Consider the following 18809-nt stretch of genomic DNA (forward strand, 5'->3'; position numbering starts at 1 on the left):
TAATTTTCCAAAGGGGAAAATAATGGAAGAAGGAAGATGACAATCCACCCAATAAAATGGCTTACCAAGAGCAGCAAGTGTTCCAGATCCCTTCTAAGCGAAAGGGGGGGTTCATTACCCATCTGCATACTCATGTGAATCATTCGAGCGTCTTCATCTGCCCGATTCCTCAACTGCTTCACCTAATAAATGTAGTAGATATGGTTTAAGATGTAACTTAGTATACGGGTGAACAATACTGAAATCAAGAAATCAGGCAACTATCTAAAAGTGATTACATAAAAGAAAATGGCTTAAATATCAATTCTACTTTAATGACATGAAGAAATATGGTAGACATTTTATTGTAATATTACCATGCATAATTTATAGTATCTTAAAATTTTTGTGTATTTTCCACTAGAGAGAAGTTGAGTTTAACTACAGTGTTTCCCACTACTGACATTTTGGGCAGAACATTTCTTCATTGGGTTGGATTATCCTGAACACTGAAGGACAGTTTAGCATCCCTGGTCTACCTACTAACTACCAACAACATTGCTATAGTCACTGTAACAAGCAAAAATGGTCCCACTCATTTCCAAACACACTCTAAAGGACATTACAGTCCTGGGTGAGAACCATTCCCTTATAACATTTGTATGTACTAAATGCCAACTGAAATAAGAAACTACTTCTCCCTTAAAAAAATTATAGCTAGATAAATCCAAAATTATAGTTGGAAATTTCAACATTCCTCTCTCAATATTCAATAAAATAAATACATGGAAAATCAGTATGGATATGAAAAACTTGAACAATACTATCAACCCATTGATCAAAGAAGTGTCAAGGAAGAACAGAAAATATATTAAATTGAACAAAAAAGAAAATATAACCTATCAAAATTTAACTTTTAACTTTTAACAGCTAAAGCAGTAATTTGAGATAAATTTATAACATTAAATGCTTATATTAATAAAATGAAAGGTTTCAAATCAATAATCTAAGCTTCTACCTTAAGAAACTTAAATAAGAAGGGTAAAGTAAACCCAAAGCAAAGGAAAGAATATAATAAAGAGCAGAAATAAAAAAACAGTGAAACAGAAAATCAATGAAGCCAAAGCTGGTTCATTTGGAAAATCAATAAGATGGATAAATCTCTAGCTAGGTTAATTAAGAAACAAAGGGAGAAGACGCAAACTACCAATATTAAGAATGAAAGAGAAAACATCACTACAGATCCTATAGATATGAAAAGTGTAATACAAGAATATTAGGGAAAATTTTATACCAATGAATTTGAATGAAATGGAAAAATTCACTGACAGACACAAACCACCAAGGCTCATTAAGAAGAAATAGATAACCTAAATAGTCCTATATCTAGTTTTAAAAACTCTAGAATCCCAGAATTGTGAATAAATTCATTGTTTACCCTATCCAAGTCATTTATGACTTTGTTTATTCAAATTACGCTCATCCTTCATCTCCAGATACCATTATCATTCCATAACCAAAGTCTCTTATGTATTAGTAATTAAGGAAAACTATAAGCCTTAACCTTTTTAAGGCTTCATTTCCACAAATATAAAATGAAAGGATTAGCAGGCTTCTTTCTATTCCAAAATTCTGTGATATTAATCTATCAAGTCCTTCGAGGTTGATGAGGGGTCAAGCTATCTGTTAAGTATTCAACTATTCTAGTCCCAAGTGAGCTATCATTAGCTTAAATAAATCCATAGTAATTTACTGCCTATACCTTTCATTTACCTACTGTTACTACCTATGTTTTTCTGTGTATATATCTTATCTTCCCAACTACGTTATAAATTCTTTGCTGGCAAGCAAATTAATCTCCTACTTACTTGTCTTCTTCACAACTCTCAGCACAGTACCTGGCAACATGAGAAACTCAATAAAAACAATTCATTAAATAATAAACACTCCATTCCTTGAATGTTTATTGCCTTATGGATATTTTTTCCATTTGCCTTATGTTTTTCAAAAGGTATGGTATCAGAACTACACACAGCATTACGAGTGTAGATTCTTTAAGAGTGCTTTTTAATAGATATATACAAGAAGTGATTTTATAGGAATTTACTCCCTCTTCTATTTCCTGCTACAATTTTGATGGCTTTCTTGCAACAAAACAGCACACAGAGCATATGCTATGAAGGAACTGTATGAAATGGCTCTAAGAATCCTTTTTTGGATCAAGCCCTTTGTTCAAAAGTAGCCTTTGCATTAATTTCTTTAATCCATTATGCTACCTGTATCCATGCAGAAGCCCACTTATATACTATAATTAAGTCTAAATAATTATCTCTGAAAGGAGATCTTCCACTATGCCTTCCAAATCGTGTATAAAAATATAAATAAAGCAACTGAGCATTAATCCCTAGGGTAGCATGGCACTAATTTTCTACCCATCCAAGCATTTTCATTTAACTATTACTTTATCACTATAAACCATTCTCAATAGGAAATTTGTTTTAGCTTATTCTCAGTGAACAGGTTTTATTATTTCACATTCGTGAATCACAAACAAATCCACAACCTGTAACTCAACTACTGTCAAATTTTAGTCTATATTAAAAGATTTTATTAGTTTCTAAAAAATAAGGTTAGTTTTAAATTATTTTATAAAAATCTACTACTACTTTTTACTCATCCTAAATTATTCCACCTACCTTCATTGGCATAAGTGCAAGGAAATCTGTGATGAGATTATGGGTCCTACGAATATAAAATTCATCCTGATAGAAGTTTTCTGACACCACTACGGATTCAGTGAGGAACAGGAAAACATTGTCAGCAATTGCAAGCTCTGCCATTGCTTCATCTGCTTCTGTGAATTCAGCCACAGCTAGAAATTTAGAAAAAACAGTACATGGAAGAAAAGTTATTAAAATAGATTATAGCATCTCATAATATTCTGCTGATGTTTCAAATTGCTCAACCTCTTAGCATGTGCTATGCACAAATAAGACTATGCATAACTCTAACTGACTCACAAACCCCAAAGTGCTGAAAAAGTACATTAGAAAACCATATGCTCTTCACCATAACATCATGAGTGATAAAAATTTTACTTCGGAAATATGAGTAACACTGATGTAGTCAGGGAGCTATTAGTAAAACATTAACATCTGAAAATAAAGCTAAGGCTTTAATCTCAATGAAATGATCTAGATCATTCAGAAAGAGTCTTCACAACCAACAAGTAAGACCAAAATCTGAACATGACCACCTAAGTAGCTCTACTAATTTGCTAATCAAGTAGCAAAAATTGAAAAACAAATCTTAACCTAAAGACAAACTGGTCTACTTGCGATTTTTTTAAAGCTTTTTATTGGGAAATTTCAAACAGATTATTTTTTAAAAAAAGACCAAACCTCCACATACTCATCACCTAGCTTCAATATTATCCACTACGGTCAATCTCATTTCATCTAGATCTCTATGCATTCCCCTTCTCCACCAAAATTAGATTCAAGAAAACTCTAGACAATTTAATATTTTATTCATACATATTTCAGCATACAACTCAAAAAGATACTTTAAAAATAAACCATATACACACACCATTATCATATCATATACCATTATCATATCATACACCATTATCATATCTTAAAAAATAGTTCCTCAATATCAAATATCCAGACAGTAGTCAAATTTACAATTGTCTCATAAATGTTATGAAAGATTGTTTTGTTTTTTTCTTTTATCTTTTGTGCAGTTTGTCTACTTGAATCAGAATCCCAGTAAGAACTAGCATTGCAACTAACTGATACATCTGAGGCTCCTCCTACATCTTTTAAGTTTTTGTCTTGTCCTTTATTTGCTGAAGAAACTGGGAGTTCAATTCTGCAGAGTTTTCCACAATGTGGTGTGACATGCATCTCATCTCAGTGGTGCAGCTAACATTTTCTGTCCTCTGGATATACTAAAATTTAGTAGTTTTATCCAGAGATTAGACCTCACATTCAATTTCTTTGGTACTAGTATGTCTTAGGTGAAGTTGTGTCCTTCCCTCAAGAAATGCATTGCTGATTACTTCTTTAAATTTTACACATAAAACTGCTAGGTAACTCTGTGGGAATCTAGCTTTGGAAAAGAACTGCTACAGAGCTTATTCTGCTTAACTGTCTTTGAGACCAAATAGCATATTTCCATTTCCTTCAAAAGGGTCAAGAATATAAACCAGAATAATCTCAACCAGAGGGCTTTTTTTTTTTTGGTTGATGTTTTGTTGCGCATTTTGAAATAAAGCCTACATATCTACCCATTTCATACAAATTCCTTGAGAACAAAATAGCTTCCTAATTCTTATGATTAATAATGATTACTAAAATTATTAAGTAAATATAATAATAACAGTAAGTCCAAACCTTCACTTGAATTCATAAATGTAGGAATTAAAACTGCATGATGATCGAGTCAAGAACTATTTATGGAAGACGAGTTAGGTAGTAAATGGCATTAATAGCTTAATGTAAACTGAGTTTTAATGTTAAAATCAATATATTCAAATTTTGTAAAGTTTAATAAAATTCCAAACATACTCTTTATAAAAATAATATAATAAACACATTTGATAAAATTTTTCAGCAGTCTATGAAGAGAGTAGAAACAAATTTTTCAAAATTGAGATTTTTGTTAAAACTTGTATTTTCGAGAAATAATCATTTCTGCAATATAAGATAAACAATTCATCTTTTCTAGCAATTTTTAAAATTCAAATTTATAAAAAAAACTTCATAGTTTAAAAATGTTCATTATACTATCCCTAATTATCAAAGCTTGTAAAAGAGCATGAGCACGTAAAGCTAAAGAGATTAAGTAGTCAAAGATCTAGGACTTGAAACAGGGTCTGGATTCCCAGCCTATTCTTATCTCCTAGCCTCTAGTCCACTACAGCAAACTCTGCTGTGCCTCAAGATCAGGAAATGGGACAGTAAATTACAGCATATGAATTTGATTAACCATCACATAGCCACTTAAAAGATTAAAGGGAATTTTATGCCAGAAAAGTACTGAAGTAAGACTTGAAATGAATAAGGGATATACTCCAGAAATAGAATTTGTACACGAATATAAATGTCCAATTAGCCACCTATCAGCTTTAATAAAAAAAAAACCCACTTGGCCAGAAAAAGACTCCTAATACAAAAAATGCTTTGTGTTGCCCTCTTGGAAAAAACATGACACTAGTGAACAAAATGTTCTGGAATCATTACATCACTAATAGTACCTTGGATGTATGCAGTATCTTTCAACACATTCTCAATAAAATACTAAATGTATTTTTATTTAGTATCTTTATATATTTAAAAAAATGTTCTGGAATCATACGATTGATAAGATACTGGAATCTGTTGATGCTCCAGGACTGGAAAACTTTAATAAAAATCTTTCCAGATTTAGTATAAAAACAAGTTACAGCTCTTGGACTTCAAATGACAACGAGGGCATAGTTCTCGTACTGTTAAAGTACACCACCACTGAGTATGGTAATTACACGAATGTAAACAGCACAAGTGGATATGCTATAGTGGGTAACAAACTGTTCAAGTCAGAATCCCACACCCATTCTTGACTGATCCAAAGATCTGCTTTCTAATATAGTGTATTTAAGGGAAATAATATGTTACATAATTTCTTTTGGGAGACAAAGGGGGAAAAAAGGTCTGTATTTTACCACCTTACAAAGTTTCATTTAATAAACTCTGGATATCTTCCTATGCTCATGCACATATACGGCAAAAGTAACACCCCTTCCATAATACCATTAAAATTAATACGTTCTTTCTCATGACAAAATTACCTACAATCAATTTACCTGTCACATCAGGTAACTGAGATATTCCCCTCAATGCCAGGGCCCAGGCAAGTCTAACAGTGGCTTGCAGCCCAGGCAGCTTCCAAGGCTGTGAGTCTTGAAGGCGAGAGTGAATTGTTGCAATGTACTGTCTCTCTGTCAACAGTGGAAGTTGATGAATCATATCTGAAAACACAAAAATAGACCACTATACAAAAAAGTCGAAAAACTCTCACTTTGGTATAGAGAAATGTCGAAAAATCAGAAAAAAACACAGAATTCTCATCAAGGAATTATTATTCATTAACATCAATGTTTGACAAACCAAAAATTACACTGCTGTAAAAACTGTACACAAACTAAAAGAAATCAACAATAATCCTAAATTTTAATTCCACTATTTTCAATGGTTTTTATAAGTGTACTCTAAATAAATTAGAAAAATAAAGAGCTACTCATGTTTTCTGTATATAAATTCTAAAATATAAATCAATGCTACTTAAAAATCAAAATAGAATCTTACTAGATAAATAAGACAGCCTTGAATTTAAAATAGCAAGTAAAAACCAACCAAAACAAAGAATGCAAATTGCAAACAAGTACTACTCTGATTGTAACATAAATGAAATAGCCAAATGATAATTAAAGAATGTTCAATTTACAGTTCAGTTGCACTATGCTACTTCAAATAAGCACAGAATTCTGAATACAAATAATAAATAACGAAACACCACTGACCACCCAAGAATTCATTTCTTTTACTTCATCATTTTCTTATACTTCCTTCTTTTTTCCTAATTTTTTTTTTAATCTTAGAGAGAGGGTGTGGGAGAAAGAGAAACACTGATATGAGAGAGAAATATCAATCAGTTGCCTCCCACATGCACCCTGACCGGGGATCAAACGCACAACCTGGGTATGCGCCCTACCCAGGAATCAAACCAGCCCTTTTGGTGCATGGGATGACGCGCCGACCAACTGAGCCACAACAGCCAGATCTGTTATACGTACTTTCTTTTGATGTCATCTTGTGAATAATTAGTTCAGTGGTTACCAGCCTTTAAGAACACGATCTTTATTTAATTTCCTGTACTTTGAAAGTTTCTGTCCATTACTGTACACGCACTAATAATTCACTTTTCCCATTTATTAGTCAAAGATATAAAGGATGTCCTAGCTGGTTTTGCTCAGTGGTTAAGAGTGTCGGCCCAAGGACTGAAGGGTCCTGGGTTTGATTCTAGCCAAGGACATGTACCTCAGTTGCAGGCTCAACCCCTGGCCCTAGTTGGGGCACATGCAGGAGGCAACCAATCAATGTGCGTCTCTCACATTAATGTTTCTCTCTCTCTCTCTTCTACTCTCTGTGTAAAGCAATGGAAAAACTATCCTCAGCCGTAAAGAATAACAGAAATTATAAATGAGTTAATCAATCTAAGCACTGGAAATTGATAAAATTACAACCTAATGACAAAATCTTCGTGAGCCTATGAAACTTCCCAGGCATCTCATTTAGCTTTGGAAAGTCCCAGCTTACAAACTTCCATTACTACAGCCTCCCCCTTCTTAACTCCATGCTTCATTCCATTCACTACAGGAAATCTGGCCAGTGCACTAACCGGCAGCACACCTATACAAGTACAGGTGCTGCTTAACCTGTGACACACAAAGTACTGTGTGACAGCTAGACTGGCAGAACGGGGTAGCTGTGTCTTAAGTAAGCCTTTCCTAGTGGCTAAGGACAGTCACCGAAGATGAGTGGGAAATGTCCATTCTCCTCACACACCTAAGGAGAGGAGAGGTGGGTGACACAATCAAAAGTGAACAGGGGATAATTATTGGAATAATTATAAATATCTCTGGCATTAAATGGCAATAATCTTCCTTTATGGCAATCATTTTTGAGATCCTCAGTTCTAAGCAGTAATTGGTTATGCGATAACCTAGTAAAATTTTATCTACTTCAGAGAAAATAAAAGTCAAAGATGATATATTACTAAAAATAGTTACCCTCCCTTAGAATGTTTTCACGAAAGGTTTGAAATGTGAATAAATAGTAAAGAAACAAGCAATTAACTAAATTAGACACGCGTAACTCGTGAGCAGTGTTACATAACCTTTAACACTTTACCATTCCAAAAACCAAAAGGACAAACAAAGGAAACATCTAACAAGATTATAATTATTATATTTTAATCCTCATGGAGGATATTTTCTGCACTGCTTTTCAGAGAGAGTGGAAGGGAGAGAGAGAGAGAAACATTCATGTGAGAGAGACACATCGATTGGCTGCCTCCTGCACACAGCCCAGTGGGGGCCAGGGATCAAGCCTGCAACCGAGGTACATGCCCTTGGCCAGAATCGAACCCGGGACCCTTCAGTCCTCGAGCCGACACTCTAACCACGGAGCCAAACTGGCTAGGGCCAGGATTATAATTATTTTTAAAGTATGATCTTATATCTAACTATTCAAAATATGGATTAATTGCACACAAAGGGATAAAAAGTAGACCTTTTAATTTTAGTAATTAAAATACTATCCCCTTCTTGAATGTTATCCCCACAATTTTAAATCTGATTTTTAAAAATAAATGTATTAATAGATATAAAATCCAATACCATCGCGCTCCTCTGTAGTTTGTTCTATAAAACTGATATCGAAGCAGTACAGAAGTGCCATGAGAAGAGCCAGATTCACTGTATCCAACGAGCCATTAGCCTCAACTGTCACTCTTTCTAAATGTCCGATAAGGAGCAGAGTGTCATCTTTGCCTAACGGTGATTGGCAAGCCCAGGAGAAAAGGCTCTCTGCCAGGGACTGCCGGCACTCCTTGATGAGATCAGAAACCTAGAAATAAGAATGCATGATTAAATATGTATAAAATAAAAATACATAAACAAATCACAGTGAAGCCTGGTCTTATTCCAAAATCTCAACTATCTTTTATAAAAACTAACTAAATAAATGGATCTAACTCCTAGTCTCACCTCTGGAATTCTGAATGAACCCTGTTGTCAACTCCTCATTCTTAAGTTCCAAGTTCCCGTGTGGGATAATCAATTTCTTGAAGAGTTCATTCCAAAAAGAGCTAGGATGGCACATAAGGGACTAGAAAGAAGCTAAAACAACTGCAAGTCTATTTTGCAGACACAGTTGCCTACACACTTTAATATGCATTAGTAATTTTGCTATGCCCGTACTAGAAGAATGAAGATGTTCTAACTGTCATGACTTCTCTGCCTCTGAGATCTGACAACCCATGAAGTGATCTTGATGAAACCTTGCCTCTTTGCGATGTTTTTCACTGCCCAAACCTCTCTCGCGCTGTAGTTTCTCAAACTCATTGTTCACATCGATTTGTGACACCAGAGTAAGAACTTTGTAAGTCAACCCTTGCTCCATCAGCTCATCTGTAAAGCGTGTTGTCACGGAAACCAGTTCTGGACTGTAATGAAAAAAATTAATAAGCAAAGTTATAATGAAGAGGAATGCTTACACTTCCTCATATGGGTACAGCAAACACTCTTTTGACAACAATGTTGCATTACTGGAAACAACCAGGATCCTTCCATCCTCTTTAGACCACTGGGTTTCAATAAGCTTCTAACCAAAAATAACTGAATTATTTTTTATTTATAAGCAAAACAAAGTACATTTAACCTGTTGTCACTCTTGGCAGAACAAGAGAGCATTTATGACTCCATATTATACACATTACTTAAATTATAGATATTAAGGAGAAATCTCTGTTGTTTCTAAAATTATAATTCTTCAAGTAATTGCTAATTAACCCCTGAAATCCTAAGAAGCAAGCAGACCTGAGTTCAAGGGTCCATGTCTTCCCTCGTCTAGACTGTATCAAGGCTTTCAGGGAATTCGCAATGCATCGCTTTCCATCCCAATACAGAAGAACAGCTACTAATCCTCTGGTGAGGCCAGGAAAATGGGGCTGCTGGTGCTCTCCTAGAAAGGAGGTTGAGAAATAATTTAGTAAGTAAACACTGGTGTTTAGGATGAGACAAAAATCACTATACCAACGTTCAAAGAAGTCACAGAATCTCAGGGCTTAAGGGGACCTCAGGACCCTCTACGTCAAACATCCACCCACTGTTTTATTCTTTCACATGAACTCTTTCAAATATTTGTAAGCTTCTTCCCTTAGAGCCTTTTCTTGTGTTTCATCTTCTTCACTCACCCTTTCCACGGCTCTCCTTGGAATAAGTTCCACGTTGGCTTTTCTAAAGCACCCTGCCTATAGTTTCAGTTTCATTTCCTACGGTTTTTTCCTTCCCTTAGTCCAATCACTCCTCCACTCCACTCCCTTCTGTTCCCCAAATTCATGTCACTGCTTCACACGGTACAGGCGACTGCTTCTGTCTGGATGCCCCTGGCCCTCCTAAGTGCACAGAGACTCCATATGACACATGCCTACTCATTTTTGAACACCTACCTTAAGCCTTGCGATCTTTGTGAAGACGCCTCTGTACAACCCAAGGTCAGTTTAATCCCCTGCCCTCCAGACCATCACTAAATCTGGCACAAACCTGCATTAATGCCTTAGCGGTGTCGTAATTACCGGTTTCCATGTCCTTCTCGATGGCTAGACTGTGAGCTCCTTTACCCCTGCTGAGGTTTAGTTCTCTCTATATCCCTGGAATCTCAGCACAGTGCCTGGCCCATGCTATGCACAAAATAGATGTTTGGTAAATAAAAGTTCTGAGTTAAAAACTCAAAACTCAAGCACGTCCAGTTAACATCTCCATCACAGAATGGGGAAACTACCTGACTTATTCTCAAAATCATACTTTACTTCTTTTAATGCAGCCTTAGGTCAAAAGGTCAAAGGGATTTGGGAAGCCACATGATATCTTTAGATATATTAGGCTTTCCTTCAATTAACCTGCCTCCATGGCTTCTCCACATGGCTCCTCTGTTATAATTAAACCACTTATTTTATGGAAATTTCTATCTTTTCTCTATATAGCAGTCAGAGAGATAATTTCAGGGTCATTGCAGATTATGTAAATCTTCTACTTAAAGCCCCTGCCTACAACTTCCCATTGCAACGAGAATGACACCCAGATCATTTTCATGGCCTGCAAGACAGAATGTGATCAGACTCCTGCTCCACCCTGTCTTCCTTCACTCTCCCTGCACTCCTAAGGCTCCCGCCACAGAGGCCTTTCTATCCTTTCGCATGCCTTGTTCTCACCTCAGCACTGCAAGTGGCTCTGCCTACAACACCCTTCCCCCACAACTCTGGCATGTGGCATCATGCAGGTCAAGTCAACTGTCCTGATCTCAAGGAGGTCCTTTCTACTTACGCTACTTAGAAGTGTCCCCATCTCTCTATCTCCCACTACCTTGTTTTTTCTTCTTCCTAGAACTCAGTATTATTGAAATTATCTTATTTTGTCCTATTATCTGCATCAACCCCTCAAAAAGAAACTCCAAAAAAAGTCCTGACTTTACCTTCTTACTCATTATATGACAATAAATGCTTTGTGCTATACAATTTCTGAGATGCAGCCAACGATTCTTTGCTAGTGAACTACTACATAAAAGCTTATCTTAAAAGTTAAATTATCTTTAAAGCCTCCAGTCACTAAACTAAAGCTTTCCATTAACCAAAGAGAAACAAAAGGAAATATTTTGAATATAGTTTTTCAAATACATGGCATCCTTAGAAACTATTTTGGAATCTAAGTGATATACTACTTTAAACTCCAAGTGAATAATTTTATAATTCTTACCACCTTACTATAGGTTCGGTTAAATGCCAACCTACCAGCAAGGAGAAGCTCAACAGCTGCCAGTTCTCCAATGTCAAAAAGGTCGCTGAGGATAAAGGCCTCTTTAATGAGCTGCTCAGGAAGAAGTCGGGTTCCCTGTTGACCCTGGATAGCGACTCCCTCTGTACTGGCTTTCTGAACCTTCTCATGTTGTTGAACATTTTTTGGCTACAATGGTAAAAATATACAAGGTCATGTAATGAAAAGAGTACATTGGACACAAGATCTTAATTGTTATCTAAAGAAATTTATTCATAAGGCAGCCTGGTAACATGACAAAAGAAGTATTTCTTATCAGATAATCTACAATTAGACCTTTATGAGACAGCATTTTACATTACCATTACCCTCGCCATTTTATATTATTATTACCTTCTCTCAATAACAGCTTCTGCTGAACTCTGAACTACAAAATTTTAAGAAAGCACACAAAATAGCATACTATTTTTCAAGTTTCTAAGGAACTTTTCCAATTATATATTTAATAAATAAAAACAACAAGGTCTTCAAGTGGGAAATAACAAATGGATATATGAATTGTTGAATTAATTAGTGGGGCTAATGATAGTTTACTAATATACATATTATTAAAAACATAGTCTTATCCCCAAAGAAGTCTTACAACTTGGTTCAAATATTTAAGGAATGACATAATGAATTACTTGATGGATCATACAATCTTAGAAATTTACACCTTAAAAAAAAGGCCACATGCCCTAGCTGGTTTGGCTCAGTGGTTAGAAAGTCAGCCCGGGGACTTGAAAGGTCCTGGGTTGGATTCTGGCCAAGGGCATGTACCTTTGGTGGCAGGCTCGATCCATGGCCCCAGTTGGGGGGGTGCAGGAGGCAACCAATACATACGTCTCTCTCATGTTGATGTTTCTCTCTCTCTCTCTCTCCCTATCCCTTCCTCTCCTGAAATCAATAAAGATATATTTAAAAAAAAAAAAAAAAAAAAAGCCCACAGAAGTCATTTAATCCAACTCCTCTATTAACAGATGGGAAAACTGACACCCAGAGAAATCACATGACTTGACTGTGGGCACACAACTCTCATGGCAGAGCCAAGACTGGAACTCAGCTCAACTGGCTCCCAAGCAAGGACTCTTTCTAATAAAAATAGCTGAAAAACTAAAAAGCAAAAGGCCATTTCTGGTAGGACAAACTCATAAATAGTTCTTATATGATCTTGTTAGCCTATAAAAGAAAACTGCCAAACAGCAAGAAAAGGAGTTTGCAAACACAAATCCCCTCCACTTAAGTACCTATTCCTGATGAAAAGGGTTTCAAGATGCAGTAATTAATGATATGCAAGAACTGATTCGTCCAGCTAACGCAAATCACATCATATTATGAAGAGTTAAAACTCTGAAGTACCTGAAACAAATAAAATAATCAATCTTACTGAGCTTAGCTGTGTTAACTATAAGTCTGAAGTTCCAAGGAGACTCTATTTTCAGAACATATTGAACTTTCTAATTTGTATTCGCATATCATTAAGATATCGCCTAGCTGGGGATAAATCAATATTAACTTCTACAGAGAATGAGAAGAAAGTAATACCTGCTTCTAGAAAAAATTATATCTTTAGAGAAAACGTGAATCAATGGACCAGTAAAAGTAACATATTTCATTTACATGCTCCTTCAATCTAAAAAAGAAAAAAAGCAAATCCAAGAAGAAAAAAGAAAATTTCCTACTGGGTTTCTGAATAATGAGATGAAGTCAGGTTTATGTTTCTTCAAAATCATGTCGAGAAGGTGGACAGCTTCAGGTTGTCTTCTCCAAAGGGCATTTCCCACCGTTTGCCAAATGTCTTTATAAGGACCCCAGAGACTAGCAGCTTAAAGAAAAAAAATTAATAAAACCAACATCAAATAAAACATATATTTGGAAAATAACGTAAGGTGTTGTCTACACATTTTAGCCATGCTCACAGCTACTTTTAAGTGTACCGAGTTATACATACAAACCAAACATTAACATAAAAGCATACTTATTAAAATTCTCAAGCAAAAATATAAACATCATTCTATCTAACTTAATATAATGTCAAGTAAACCCTGACTTCAAATTGGAACATCAGCTGACTGGCTTTGCCACTTTATCAGCTGTGTGACAGAAAGTGAGGAAATAACCTCTTTACACTTCCGTTTCCCTAAACAGAAAATAGGGACATCATCGGCTTCACAGGGTGAGTGACTAAATGAGATACAGTAGCTAAAACACAGGATCCAGTGCCTGATATACCACAGGCATGCAGTAAGTGTAAGTGACTTTCCAGCAAATAAAAAGCAGGAGTGTGGGGGCAGGGGCACAGGGAGATCAGATTTTGTAAAACAGCAGCTGATTAAAAAAAGTACTTTATTTTGGCTGGCATACTAGCTATTGAAAAAACAGCATAGAAATACGGAATACTTTTGTAGGTTCGTATAAAAAGGGTCACATTTTGATTTGTAAATGTAATAAGTAATACTGAGCTTTTGCTATGTGCGACTGAGCATGGTTCTAAGCTCTTTCTATGTATTATTTCTTCTCAGGACACTATGAGGTCAGCACCATGTCTTCCCCCATTTTATATATTTGGAAACTGAAGCAGAGAAGTCAAGAAACTCACCCAAGGACACACTGGGTAAGTAAGTAGGCTGTGAACCCAGGCGGTCTGGCAACAGAATGTGCCCTAACCACTAGGATGCACTGCCTCTGCACATAAACAAGAAGGTAAATTTAGGTATTTCAGACATATCTGGTAAACAGTAAGTAAAGAAATTAAGATCACATCTAGACATACCTAGGCAAATTTACCTAATCTCAGCCAGATTCAGTTATCTAAAAATATTTAAGCTCCGCGAAGGAACAGTATATCATAGGGGATAAAAGAAACAATCCTGGCTTTTAAAAATTCACAATCAAGTTTGGGAGACAAAGTGTACATAAGCAAAATATTTCATTAACAATACAAAAAAGGAATATGACTGTTGCCACAAAACAATATAAGAATTTCAAGATCAAAATGATGGTCAAGGACTTCCACGGGAAGGCTACGTTTGTGCAGCAATTTGAAGCGCGAGGAACATCTGAGTGACCAAGAGCAGCCAAGGGAAGTGTGAACAAAGGCTTAGGTAGGTGTGAAAGTGCAAACAGAACTCAAAGGGCAGGCGTGAGATGAAAGAGGTCAGACTGCTGGCTTTCAAACTTTACTATAACCTCCATATCTCAACCCAGGATGCATGTACATGCACAACTGAGACATGCTTTATATGAAATACTAACAGTCATTCATTCATCACTCCATATTAGTGCACTCCTATTTTGTATACTCTTCCCTCTTTTGGGGGAAGACCCACTAAATTTATTTAAGACCCACTATTTGAAAAATGCTACCCTGAAGTCCAAGGTTTCTGTTGCAAATTATCAGATACAATACGGTTCCCTTAAGTGTTTTTAAAGATTCTGAAAGGGAAACTAGTCAAATCCAATCAATCACTCAACAGAAATAATTATGCTAACTGTTTAAGCAGCCTAACTGTAAAGGATGATCTGTAAACATGTTTAACTGCTACCTGAGAAAACACAAAAGGACAATTTGAAAACAGGACAGTAAGAATGACAAGAATGTTAACTGTAACCTAGTTAAACACAGTACAGTTCTATGAACAATGTTGCCAGGTGAAGGCAATGTAGGAGGGAATTTTTTTAAAGGGGGGATGTGCAGGGAGAGGACAGGTTAAGTCGGTCAACTGGATCATTCACTCACTCAACAAATATTTATGGAGGGCCTGGGACTATGGACTGAGAAGACAGACAGGCTCCCTAATGGAACTTACAGACTAACAAGTGGGACAGACATTAAACACAGCCTTCAAAAAACAATTACCAGTATAATAAAAGATGTGATGAAGTATAGAGTGCTGAGAGCTTATAAAAGGGGACACTAACCCTAATCTGAAGGGCAGGGCAGGAAGTGATATGTCAGGTCTTTGGCTGGAGATAAGGGGGAATGGGAATCAGAATGTCTAGACCATACATAGAGAGCAATCATCCAACTCCCTGCTCTGCTCCCATACTTGCCAAACCTCTGATTAAAAATCCAGCTTGTCATATAAATTTTTAGAGTGAAGAATGGCCTGATGAACCAGCATGAGTACCCATGCAGATATACGTCCCATTAAAGATAAATAAATTGGCAGACTGGTACGGCATGTCTGTCTTTTACTGAGTTTGATTAGAGAAATTCAGTTACTGGGATCTAATCAACTCTGGATACACTAACAGAGTTCTGGACCTGCCAAAATGAGGGCCTGACCCTAGACCCTGGTGACCCCCCGTGAGATGCTAGTTGGATGGTGACTAGCTGACTTCCCTAGAAGTCATTTTCTTGGCCCTCTCCAACTGCAAAGAATGGAGTAGCTTTGAGCCTTGGATTCCAGAACAAGGTGCTTTTTCCTATTAGTAAGTGGGAAAGTCTCAAGTACTAGGCAATAACAAAAGGAAGCTGGCGTTGCAGGACAATGGTGTGACTGATGGGCTAACTAGAACACAAAGTGTCAGGAACCAAGGATGACAGGTAGGGAAGGCACTCATGAGGTGAGGAAACCTAAACCAGGGCAGTAAAATAGACAAGGCCTGTTAGTGGAGTCAGAACTGGTAACTGATTGGCACAGGGTAGGAAGAAAAGGCGTTAAAAACGACTCCTGCCGTGAACCTTGCCTTACCACGGGTATTTAAAAAATCTAGACCAGGAGTTGACAAAACAAAGTAAGCTGTCTGTAAAAGTAACATTTAAGCCCGGCCGGGTGTGGCTCAGCGGTTGAGTCCAGGCGATGGGGGTTCGATTCCCGGTCAGGGCACATGCCCGGGTTGCGGGCTCAATTCCCAGTCGGGGGCGTGCAGGACGCAGCCCATCAATGACTCTCTCATCATTGATGTTTCTATCTCTCTCTCCCTCTCCTTTCCTCTCTCTGAGGTCAATAACGATATATTAAAAAAAAAACAAAAAACTCTTCTGAATCTTGGCTTTTCAAAATGTTTCTTCTCTGTGCTGTCAATTAAACACTCCCGCCACAAGGCCCTTATTATACATTATATACTCTTTGGCTGTTGACAACTCCGTTTTCCTTCAAAGATTTATGTTTAATGGCATGAGTATGTACTAAAGAAATATATATAACCACAGATATAACCTGAAAGCCCTGCTTGTAAGTTTTCATCAGGGTGGGATGGCAGGATAGCAACAGTAAGGAAGTCGCTCCATTAGTAACATTCAGATACATGGAAGCGCGATGTAACAAAACTAGGCGGCATTTAAGCAGTAGGACCACGAAGTCGTTTAAGTATCAAAGCCTGGCTTAGAACCATCAGCTGTATAACTTTGGGGAAATTACTTAATCACTCTGCCTCTATTTTCCAAATCTGTAAAATCGGGGGTTTGATAGTGGCTACCCACAGGTGTACCAAGGGAACGAAAACGGGATGAAAGCGCAACTCAGTCCGGGGCCTGGGGAAAAACAACAGGTGCTCAATAAACAGCATTATAATAATTATAATATAAATTATTATACTATAAATTTATATTATAGTATAATAATTTATACTATAATATAAATTTACCACGGTGTTTCTGGAATGGTTTAGATTTTTAAAAACTCAGATTTAGGTAAGTTTTCAACAATATCGGTCCCGTGGAAAACAGAACCAGCACACGCACACACACACACTACATCTATATATGTGTATGTGTGTATATAATATATATGTGTATGTATACATATATGTATATATATCTGCATAGAGCCAGAAAGAAAAGGCGCCCAAGAAAGAGTCCCCTTGGGTGAGCTTCCCCGCCAGCACCGCCGCGCAGGGCTCTCCATCGCGCCCACGAAGGCTGCGGGCGTCCGCGCGGAGGCACCGGCGCCGAGGCGGGAGGTTCCCCCGCGGGCGCCCTCGCCCCGCCCACCAGGCGCGGCCCCGGCGCGGCCCGGGCACCGTGACGCCGGAGCAGCGCGCCCTCTCTCTCAAGCGCCCCGGGAACGGAGGGGGCGCCGCCCCAGGTCTAGAATTGCCAGGCGAGACCCCCGCCCCCCGATCTCCCGGAGCTCCCACGCTGCCCTCTAGGTCCGATCCCGCCCGAAAGGTCTCGGCGCCAAAGGCACCGGAGCGCCCAGAACCGGCCACGCCCGCAGCACCCGGAGTCACCGCTGAGCTCGGCGCGCACCTACCTCCTCGGCCGCCTTTCGGGGAGGGGAGAGGGGGACAGGCTACCTAACCGGGGTCCTCGCTTCCTGCAGGACGCCCTAACCTCTATGAGGGGTCCCAGTGCCTACTCTGGGGTGCGAGTTTCCCGCCGGCGCTCGCGGCTGAGAAATCTTTCAGGTCCTCTGACCTCCTCTGCCCGAGACTCGTGCGTAAATCCTGGCGAAAGCCGGCCCGCGGACAGACACATAACGGGCGGCGGAGGGGCAAGGACCAGGCTCGGCCCTGGGGGGCGCTGGACCACGCCGCCTGGCCTCGACCCTCCAACCCCAGCTCCCAGCTAGAGCCGCAGGGCCGACGCGCGCCATTCAAACTGGGGACGGGCGGGACGCTAGGCCCGGGGCTAGGGAGGCGCGGGCACTGTGCACAAGGGGGTGAGGGGGCCGGACTCCAAGGAACCTCACAGCCCGGTGTCTCCCCCGAACACCGATCGCCGCCCTGCCCGCGTTTCCTTCTGCCCCGCCGCGCTTACCCGAATTTACCGCCAACAGCGTCGCCATCTTGGAGGCGCGCTAACGGCGCCCCGTGCGCACGGAAGCCCCAGGAAAGGGGGAGGCTGCCCGGGGCGACCCCTGAACAGAAAGGTACCGCGCTGGGCGCTCCGAACGCCACCCTCGACCGACCCAGGCGTACAGAGACTCGGGAAATCCGCTCTGGGTGACAGAAGCCAATCTCCGCCGGGATTAGTCCCATTCAAAGAAGGCGAGGGCAACCGGTTCCGAGACGCGAGGTCCTTGAGTTCACGTTGGTCGCGCAGTGCATCCTGGGACTTGTAGTTTTTTCGAATGATGCCTAAAGTTGGTTGGGTGGAACAGACGATGTTCCCAGACTGGTTACTGAAATGACTCCCATTTATGATACATAAGAGCCGTAAATTCAAATCAAAGTCTTCGTTTCAAATTAAACATTCCTTGCATTACTCTCTTACTTTAGGGAGTGGAGTGCTGTGTAATATGCC

General features: G+C 38.7%; 1 protein-coding gene across 3 annotated transcripts in view; it reads right to left on the reverse strand.

The window, feature by feature from the left end:
- NUP205 (nucleoporin 205) overlaps window positions 1-18500 on the reverse strand; it is a 64492-nt gene extending 45992 nt beyond the window's left edge. The window contains exons 1-9 of one of the 3 annotated variants that reach the window (XM_087821003.1): window positions 18485-18500; window positions 13300-13442; window positions 11596-11767; window positions 9626-9770; window positions 9093-9252; window positions 8426-8654; window positions 5831-5995; window positions 2676-2851; window positions 66-182 (exon numbers count right to left, since the gene is read on the reverse strand). In XM_087821003.1, coding sequence (XP_087677129.1) covers window positions 66-182; window positions 2676-2851; window positions 5831-5995; window positions 8426-8654; window positions 9093-9252; window positions 9626-9770; window positions 11596-11767; window positions 13300-13350 — 1215 coding nt within the window. In that variant the 5' untranslated portion in view covers window positions 13351-13442; window positions 18485-18500. The other 2 variants (XM_087821001.1, XM_087821002.1) reach the window with 2 other exon arrangements.
- Window positions 18501-18809: the final 309 nt, after the last annotated feature.

The sequence above is a fragment of the Miniopterus natalensis genome, chromosome 10, assembly GCF_054644295.1.
Source record: "Miniopterus natalensis isolate mMinNat1 chromosome 10, mMinNat1.hap1, whole genome shotgun sequence".
In the NCBI taxonomy this organism is placed as follows: domain Eukaryota; kingdom Metazoa; phylum Chordata; class Mammalia; order Chiroptera; family Miniopteridae; genus Miniopterus; species Miniopterus natalensis.